The sequence below is a fragment of the Gorilla gorilla genome, chromosome 15 (genome assembly GCF_029281585.2).
Source record: "Gorilla gorilla gorilla isolate KB3781 chromosome 15, NHGRI_mGorGor1-v2.1_pri, whole genome shotgun sequence".
Lineage (NCBI taxonomy): Eukaryota > Metazoa > Chordata > Mammalia > Primates > Hominidae > Gorilla > Gorilla gorilla.
In genome coordinates this window covers 81,175,677-81,185,791 of record NC_073239.2, presented here as the reverse complement: position 1 = coordinate 81,185,791, position 10,115 = coordinate 81,175,677, and the positions used below count along the sequence as shown (strand labels likewise).

General features: G+C 37.7%; 1 protein-coding gene across 3 annotated transcripts in view; it reads left to right on the top strand.

Moving 5' to 3' along the window:
* Positions 1–455: 455 nt before the first annotated feature.
* The window catches only part of ESR2 (estrogen receptor 2), a 55,233-nt gene continuing 45,573 nt past the window's right edge, over positions 456–10,115 (top strand). For all 3 annotated transcript variants that reach the window (XM_019009767.3, XM_019009769.3, XM_004055283.5), the window contains exons 1-2: positions 456–908; positions 3,393–3,565. In XM_019009767.3, coding sequence (XP_018865312.3) covers positions 547–908; positions 3,393–3,565 — 535 coding nt within the window. In that variant the 5' untranslated portion in view covers positions 456–546. The remainder of the gene's footprint in view (positions 909–3,392; positions 3,566–10,115) is intronic.

The window sequence follows — 10,115 nt, the reverse complement described above, 5'->3', positions numbered from 1 at the left end:
TCAGCCTCCCAAAGTATTGGGATTACAGGCGTGAGCCACTACGCTTGGCCTCATAGCGTATTTTAATATTGGTTGAGACTAGCCTTGCTCATTGATCTTCTCTTTTAGCGTTTACTTGGTTATTCTTGCTTATTTTTCCATAAGAACTTTCATTTTTATTTAATCCTGTGTTTTTTGGTTTTAAAGACTATTTTATAATAAATTTTCATGATTAAACTCTTGTGCTTAAACTCTTGATTAAACAAACAAGCAATGAAGAGATGAATGAAGCAGAAAATGTGAGTTTCATGCCTCACATTCCCACTCCTCTGAGGTTAATATTTTCATGTATATTTTTCAGGATGTATTTGTAATCTCATACAAACGTATGTATTTTTTTAATGAAAATATTTAAATTTTCATAGTTACACCTGTAGCTCTAACTAACTTGGCAATATCTTCTGTGTTTCTTTACAGCCATTATACTTGCCCACGAATCTTTGAGAACATTATAATGACCTTTGTGCCTCTTCTTGCAAGGTGTTTTCTCAGCTGTTATCTCAAGACATGGATATAAAAAACTCACCATCTAGCCTTAATTCTCCTTCCTCCTACAACTGCAGTCAATCCATCTTACCCCTGGAGCACGGCTCCATATACATACCTTCCTCCTATGTAGACAGCCACCATGAATATCCAGCCATGACATTCTATAGCCCTGCTGTGATGAATTACAGCATTCCCAGCAATGTCACTAACTTGGAAGGTGGGCCTGGTCGGCAGACCACAAGCCCAAATGTGTTGTGGCCAACACCTGGGCACCTTTCTCCTTTAGCGGTCCATCGCCAGTTATCACATCTGTATGCGGAACCTCAAAAGAGTCCCTGGTGTGAAGCAAGATCGCTAGAACACACCTTACCTGTAAACAGGTAAGTCCAGTCTTCATTCTGAATTATAGTTGCTAGCCATTTCTCAAATCACTTTATGGTTTAGTGAGAAGGAAATAATATGTTAGACAAGGTCTTTATTTTATTAATTACATAGTTTACTTACAGCACCCAAAACACAGGATGCCCTGTTCTATTCTGATATTTTAGTTCTCATTAAAAACTGGTATGTGTACATCAGTGTTGTGGGGAGAATTTGCTATCATGACTACTGTCTATATACAGTAAAGACTGAACTTAAGTCACTCCTTTTCTTTTTTTGAGACAGGGTCTCGCTCTGTCACTCAGACTGGAGTATAATGGCACGATTTCAGCTCACTGCAACCTTCACCTCCTGGGTTCAAGCAATTCTCGTGCCTTAGTCTCCCGAGTAGCTGGGATTACAGGCGCGTGCCACCACGCCCAGCTCATTTTTTAAATTTTTAGTAGAGACAGGGTTTCACCATGTTGGCTAGGCTGGTCTTGAACTCCTGACCTCAAATGATCCGCCTGCCTTGGCCTCCCAAAGTGCTGGGATTACAGACGTGATGAACACTGTGCCTAGTCTGAACTTAAGTCACTCTTAATGGAGTTATTTGGATTTGAAAAATGAATTTTTACTTTACTTCCAGTTTTAAAGTCTTCTTATAGTGAAACCACAATTTAATGTTCATGACAAATTGTTTCCAGGATAAAAGTAACTGTGATAGTATTACAACTTAAGTGAAATTCTAGACATGCGAAGCATGAAAAGACAGATGATTGGTATAAGCTTTTTAACCATGATCTAAAATAATAACATTATATAAAGATTGGTGGAAACTATTGAAGTATAAGCTTCGGTTGACATTCCCTGAAGTTAAAAAGGATATGTGTACTCTTTAAATGCAAGGTAACATAATGGATTATTTCCATCTAATTATTAATATTTCTAATGATAATCATAGGTATGAAGGGAAGGGATCGTATAATGAGAAAGGAGAGGGGGAGATAAACATCTAAAACAAAGTACTAAGGGCATGTTGGATATTGAAATTCATTACTTTCAAATATTATCATAAAACTTTGAGACAGTAACATTGCACCATTATTTTTCTTCTTTTAAAAACATTTTACTCATTGGTAAAATAAAGAGAATATAAACATTGTGTATAACTTTTTTAAAGTAATGGTTTGTTTTTTTTTTTCTCCTTCCTTCTTTAAAGGAAGACATATTTTGTTTCCGAGCATGAATTATAATCAAAGTTCTGCCCAAATTTTTGGGCAAATTAATCCATGATATAATTACCTTCATTTATAAATCAATAATACCTTTACCATTCCCTTTCCAAAAGAACCATGCCTGGCAACATCAGGAACTAGCCAGATGTGTTTTGGAGGCTGCCTGGGGATCCCTTGTTAGACTCTTCGTTCCTTTATGAACCTCTTGCCTGTGGTCCAGCATTGAGCCTCTGCTTCCTTCCAAGCCTTTCCAGGCCAGGCACTTGCTTGTTCTCTCTCTTCTCTTCTCTCTTCTTTTTTCTCTCTCCCTTTCTCTTCTCTCCCCCCTTTTTCTTGTCTCACATTCATCTCAAGGTAACTTAAAGTACATTTGTTATTCCTCTTAAAGTTATTTTTATTTTATTTTTTTGAGATGGAGTCTCACTCTGTTGCCCGGGCTGGAGTGCAGTGGCGCAGTCTTGGCTCACTGCAACCTCTGCCTCCCGGGTTCAAGCAATCTCCTGCTTCATCCTCCAAAGTAGCTGGGATTACAGGTGTGCACCACCATGTCTGGCTAATTTTTGTATTTTTAGTAGAGATAGGGTTTCACCTTGTTGGCCAAGCTGGTCTCGAACTTCTGGCCTCAGATGATACGCCCACCTTGGCTCCCCAGTGTGCTAGGATTACAGGCATGAACCGTTGCGCCCAACCTGAAAGTTATTTTAAATCTAGACCTTTATCTGAAATTGCAGAGTGTGAGATGTTTGTTCTCCATTTAAATGGGAACTTCAAATGTCTGAAGGGCTGCTTAGCAATGCTGTTGGGAATGACTGATGTTTGGAAGTGGTTGAATGCCTTCACACCCATCCATGCAGCATTCATGAACTCTAGTACCTACAGAAGACCAATGCATATCCTGCCTGTGGTTCAGACCTGTGGGTAAGGTTTGATCTGGCCACTCCTTTCATTACACTTAGAGATGTAGCCCCCACCCCATGGCTATGACTGGTCTTCAGCAGTGACAAATGCTCATCAGCATCACGTGGATGGGCATAAACTCACCTACCCACTTTCAAACATTAGTCATTCCCCACAGCGTGGCTGTTTGTAGATATGATATCAGTATCAAAAGCTTTGCTGTATCAGATTTCCGGGAATATACTTACCAGGAACCCTGGAGGAAAAAGAGATTAAATTAGGTAATGTTCATGATATTTTTTTTTTTCCTAGAAAGCCCTTCCTTTCCCTTTTATGCTCTATTCAATGGATATTTTCTTTGCTCCCTAGAGAGACACTGAAAAGGAAGGTTAGTGGGAACCGTTGCACCAGCCCTGTTACTGGTCCAAGTTCAAAGAGGGACGCTCACTTCTGCGCTGTCTGCAGCGATTACGCATCGGGATATCACTATGGAGTCTGGTCGTGTGAAGGATGTAAGGCCTTTTTTAAAAGAAGCATTCAAGGTACAAGAGAATTGTTAACTGCTTCTTTAGTTTCATACTTTTGCTTTCAAACAATTTTGCAGAGATGACTTGGCAGAAATGTCACCACTGGCCTGTTTGGCCACACAAAGTATTTGATGAGCAGTTCAGAGGATCATGTGTGTTTGGAAGTGGGTTGGGTGGTGGGGTGGAATTGCAGATTTCAACCCCAGAACCCCAAGATTATACAGCCAACTCGAATGGGTCTTACCCCTCGTTCACCCACATGGGTGTTGGATAGAAGACATCGAGTTACAACCTTGTAAAGCTGTCTCTTGGAAAAAATGTGCTCACAAGGAGTTGCAAAGATTGTTTCTTTCTTTTACTTAAATTTAATATATAGCATGCTTAACAGTCATGATGGTGGGCTGGCTCCTGAGGAAGAAAGAATAAACACATTTTATGGAAATGGTCAGAAATCAGGAATTCAGCTACAGTGGACTTTGAGAATTGATCTAGACACATTTCTTCCCCTAGGCTAGGAGGGTCTCAGTTCACAATCCCCTTGTTTTCTGGGCTGTGTTTAGATTATTTCCCTAACTTTCTCTAAACTCCTTCTGGATTTTTTTTTTTTAAATCAACTTGTTGATGAAAAGAATCAAACTCTGTAAAATATTTGAAGAGATTTATTCTGAGCCAAATATGAGTGACAAATGGCCTGTGACATAGCCCTCAGGAGATCTGAGAACATGTGCCCAAGGTGGTCAGGCCACAACTTGGTCTTATACATTTTAGGGAGACATAAGGCATTAATCAATGCATGTAAGATGTACATTGATTCAGCCTGAAAAGGCAGGACAACTGAAAGCAGGGGCTTCCAAGTCACAGGCAGTTCAAAGATTTTCTGATTGGCAATTGATTGAAAGAATTATTATCAATAGGAAGCAATGATTGGGTTACAATAAGGGATTGCGGAGACCAGGGTTTTATCATGCAGATGAAGCCTCCAGGTAGCAGGCTTCAGAGAGAATAGATTGTAAATGTTTCTTAGGGGTCTTAAAGGGTCTGTTCTATCAGTGATTCCAAAAGGGGAGGGAGGGTATAATGAACCATGTCTGTCTCCCTTGTTCCATCATGGCCTAAACTTATTTTTCAGGTTAACTTTGTAATGCCCTTGGCTAAGAGGAGGGACCCATTCAGATGGTTGAGGGGCCTTAGAATTTTATTTTTTGGTTTATAAACTTCAAGTTGTGCACCCCTGATTTCAAGGCCGGTCAGCTCATCTCCCTGCATGTGTCTTTGCTACACTCCTTCTCCCGTGCCAGCCCTGATTTGCTGAAGTCACTTTCTTGCTTACTCTTGTTTTCTCTATTTGCCCCATAACCTGTCCCTCAATTGCTCCCTCCCAGGCAACACCCTATGTTTCCATCTGAAAGCTCCCTTCCTTTTTCTATCAAAGCCCCAATGCTTTGTTCTTTGCAAGTTAAGAAAAGCAATGTTGAGGGAATTCATAGTGTGTAAATGGCAAATAGCAATTTACTAAATTAACTCACCCATTGATAACTCTAAGAGGATGTTTTACCTCAAGCAGAGAAATACTGATAGAATCCAGGATATGGTGAGGAGTGAAATGTTGGTAGTCACCTTCCTACCTGTCCCCTGAAATTCACCCTGTACGAATGGCAGCCTCTTTGTCCTGGATTTTATAATTACTAGCTCTGCGACTTCACCTCCTAGCCTATTTCCTCCTCTGTGAAATGGAGATACTCGTAGGGATTTTCTAAAGATGAAATAAGGTTGATTATATGAAAACATATTCAGTGCTCAAATATTTTATTTGTGACAACCTTAACAGTAGATTATAAGGCCAAGTCCATTTCCTGGCTATATGATAAGAACAACATAGATTTTCTGAAATTCTGATCTGAATTCTTGATACGATGACTATTTTCTATCTTGCTGAGTTTCTAGGATTTTACCCTTTAAGAACGTTTGGACCTATTACTACTAACCATATCTTTTAAAAAGAGATCCTTCTTTTTTTTTTTTTTTTTTTGCTTTTGGGGAAACATCGGTCTGCTTGAAACATCTTTGATCCCTGAGACTACAGCTAATAACAATTGAAAGTAAATTTCCTTTGCTTCTCTGTGTTGTTTCTTCCTTCCTGCTGCATCAGACAGGAATGTCAAATTCTAAATGTGCAAAGAGGAAAGAGTTAAAGCTGTTACAGTTGTACAGTTGTAGTGCCTAAATGATCCTTTCTTTGCATGCTTCCTGTCTTTGATGTAAGTGCATTGCAGTAACTGAAAGTGGCCACTCATTTTTAAAATTGTCTCAAATAGGCCAGGATGGTACAGTATTGAGAAATTCCTTGCATGTAACTTTTTTTTTTTTTTTTTTGGAGATGGAGTCTCACTCTGTCACCCAGGCTGAAGTGCAGTGGCACAATCTCGGCTTACTGCAAGCTCTGCCTCCCAGATTCACACCATTCTCCTGCCTCAGACTCCCAAGTAGCTGGGATTACAGGAGCTGGCCACCACACCCTGCTAATTTTTTGTATTTTTAGTAGAGACAGGGTTTCGGCATGTTAGCCAGGATGGTCTCGATCTCCTGACCTCGTGATCTGCCCGCCTCGGCCTCCCAAAGTGCTGGGATTACAGGTGTGAGCCACCACACCTGGCCCATTCTTATGTTTTTTAATAATTTTAAACTTGTCTTGCTAACTTGATTTATAAGCTAATTGACCATATCTTAGTCATGTACCTGTCCCCTTCACTGTACAAATGCACTGGAAGCTGTGTTGTGCTTGCTTTTCCATTGATACTTTGTTGGCTTCTTCACACAATGAGTTGCCGTCAGAGTGATAAGTGCTGTTGTTTCTCTACTGGGTTATGGAGCACAGAGGAAGGAGGACATAGGGAGAAGGACCTCATCACTTCATCTGGTCCAGATGACAGCATGGCTTATTTTTCGAGCTTATCCTTTACTTTTTGTTCTCTTTGCTATTGGTGTTCATTTAACAAATATTTATTGAGCATTGTACCAGGCTCTATGGATGCAGTGGTGAACAAGACAATAGATTATAGATTCCATGAGGGCAAGGATTTTTGTCCATTTTGTTCACTAGTGGCACTTACCAATTCCTTGAATATGATTTTTCAAAATTAATTGGGCTTATACACAGAGTTCTGTATCATTTTTCACTTAATATTGTCGTATAAGCATTTCTGTTGTTAAATTTCCAGAGACCCTTTTCACAACTGCACAACTGTGTAATATTCTATCTTATGATCAGATTTAATTTATTTAACTCTTTATTATTGAAGACCCTATCAATTATTTTCATTGTTTTAATGCTATGGTTACTTTATTTGTTCATGAAGTTTTGAAAAAAATAATAGTTTCTCTGGATATATTTTTAGAACAAATCTGTGGGGTCAGGGTGTATTAATGTTTAAAGTTCTTGACAGATGTTTTCAAGTGTTCAAGTCTTAAGAAGGTTGTACAGACTTGCTCTTTTACCAGCAGTGTGTCGCTTCTTCCAACCTCTTGGTAGCATTGACTCTTATCAAAAAGAAAAAAACCTTGCTACATTGATAGGTGATGTATAGTATCTTTTGGTTTCAATTTGCTTCTCTTTATTAGTGAGGTAAATGTTTTCTCATAAATCTATCTGCCATTTGTATTTTCTCTTTTATCTTCTTTACTCAGAGCTTTTGCCCGTTTTTATATTGGGTTCTGACATTTGCTTGATAAATTTATTGTGTGCTTTATATATTAACCTATTATTACATGTATGACAAATATTTTTTCCACTTGACTCTGATTTTGATATGCAGAAATATTTAATCTTTAAATAGTCAAATATTACCAACTTTGATAGTTTTGTGTATAGTTTTTAAGCCTAAAAAAAGTCCTTTCATACCCAGGCATTATATAAACTTTTGCACATATTTTGTTATTTAATAGTTTGTTTTTACATTTTATTATTTAATTCAAAAGAAATTTATTTTGGCATACTGAATGAAATAACCAAATGTGTTTATCTCTAGTTAATTTTCTCCACATCATTTTACTGAATAAATCCATTCATTTTTCATTGATTTAAAATATGGGAGTCAATTTTTAAAAGTTGAGTTTGAGATATAATATGCATACAATAAAATTTACCTATTTTCATTACTGGTAATAGTAAGTACATAGAAAACCACAGAATAATATAACACTGTTAATTGTGGTTTGTAACCTCATATTTTGAGTAGAAAGTCTAAAGGAAGAACCAATGAAAAACAATAAGTACAACTTTTTTTTTCTTTTTTTTTGAGACAGAGTCTCACTCTGTCATCCAGGCTGGAGTGTAATGGTGCAATCTCGGCTCACTGAAACCTCCGACTCCCAGGTTCAAGGGATTCTCCTGCCTCAGCCTCCCAAGTAGCTGGGATTACAGACACCCACCACCACGCCTGGCTAATTTTTGTATTTTTAGTAGAGATGGGGTTTCACCATATTGGCCAGGCTGGTCTCGAACTCCTGACCTCAGGAGATCAGCCCACCTCAGACACATGTAGATTGAAAATAAAGGGATGGAAAAATATTTCATGCAAATGGAAACCAAAAAAGAGCAGGAGTAGCTATACTTAGACCAGACCAAATAGAGTTCAAGACAAAAACTATAAAAAGAGACAAAAAAGGTCACTAATAATAAAGATGTCAATTCAGCAAGAGAATATAACAATTGTAAATATGTCTGGAGCACACAGATATATAAAGCAAATATCATTAGAGCTAAAGAGAGAGACAGACTGATATGGTAATAGCTGGACACTTTAACACCCCACTTTCAGCATCGAACAGATCATCCAGACACAAAATCAACAAAGAAATGTCAGACTTAATCTGCACTAAAGACCAAATGGACCTAATAGATATTTACAGAATATTTCATCCAGTGGCTGCAACATACACATTCTTTTCCTCAGCACATGGATCATTCTGAAGGATATACCATATATTAGGCCACAAGACAAGTGTTAAAACATTCAAAAAAACTGGAATCAAATCAAGTACCTTCTTTGACCACCATGGAATAAAACTAGAAATCAATAAAGAATTTTGGAAACTATACAAACATGGAAATTAAACCATATACTCCTGAACAACCAGTGTGTCAATGAAGAAATTAAGAAGGAAATTAAAAATTTCTTGAAACAAATGGTAATGGAGACAACATACCAAAACCTTTAGGATACAGTGAAAGCAGTACTAAGAGGAAAGTTTATAGCTTAAGTGCCTACATCTAAAAAGTAGAAAATCTTGAAGTAAACAACCTAATGATGTATCTTAAAGAACTAGAAAAGCAAGAGCAAGCCAAACCCAAAATTAATAGAAGAAAAGAAATATTCATAAAAAGATCAAAGCAGAAATAAATGAAATTGAAACCAAGAAAACAACACAAAAGATTGACAAAATATGAAGGTTTTTTTTTAGAAAATAAACCTGCCAAATCTTTAGCCAGACTAATTTTTTTTAAAAAAAGATAGAAGAGTTGAATAAAATCAGATGAAAAAGGAGACGTTACAACTGATACCGCAGAAATCTAAAGGATCATTATAGGCTATTATAAGCAACTATATGACAATAATTTGGAAAACCTAGAAGAAATGGATAAATTCCTAGACACATACATACTGTTAAGATTGAACTATGAAGAAATCCGAAACCTGAACATACCAGTAACAAGTAACAAGATTGAAGCTGTTATAAAAAGTCTCCCAGCAAGCTGGGCACAATGGCTCATACCTATAATCCCAGCACTTTGGGAAGCCAAGGCAGGAGGATCACCTTAACCCAGGAGTTCAAGATTAGCCTGGACAACACACAGAGATCCCTATCTCTACAAAAAAAAAAAAAAAAAATTACAAATTAGCCAGGTGTGGTGGTATGCGTCTGTAGTCCCAGCTCTTCAGGAGGCTGAGGTGGGAGGATAGCTTGGGACCAGGAAGTCAAGGCTGTGGTAAGACAAGATTGCACCACTGCATTCTAGCCTGGGTGATGGAGTGTGATCAGGTCTCAAAAAAAAAAAAAAAAAAAAAGTCTCTCAGCAAAGAAAAGCCAGGACTGATGGCTTCATCCAGAATTTTACCGAACATTTAAAGAAGAACTAATGCCAATCCTATTCAAACAATTCTGAAAAATAGAGAAGGAGGAGGGAATAGTTTCAAAATCATTCCGTGAGACCAGTATTACCGTGATACCAGAACCAAAGAAACATCGAAAGAATATGACAGACCAATATCCCCAATGAATATTGATGTAAAAATCCTCAATAAAATACAAACCAAATGCAACAACACATTAAAAAGATTATTCATCATAACCAGGTGGAATTTATCCCAGGGATGCAAGGATGGTTCAACATATGCAAATTAATTTGATGCACCATATCAACAGAATGAAGGTGGAAAACCATATAATTTCAATTGATGCTGAAAAGGCATTTGGTAAAATTCAACATCCCTTCATGATAAAAACCCTAAAAAAACTGGGTGTAGACAGAATATACCTCAACCCAATAACAGACATATAACAGACC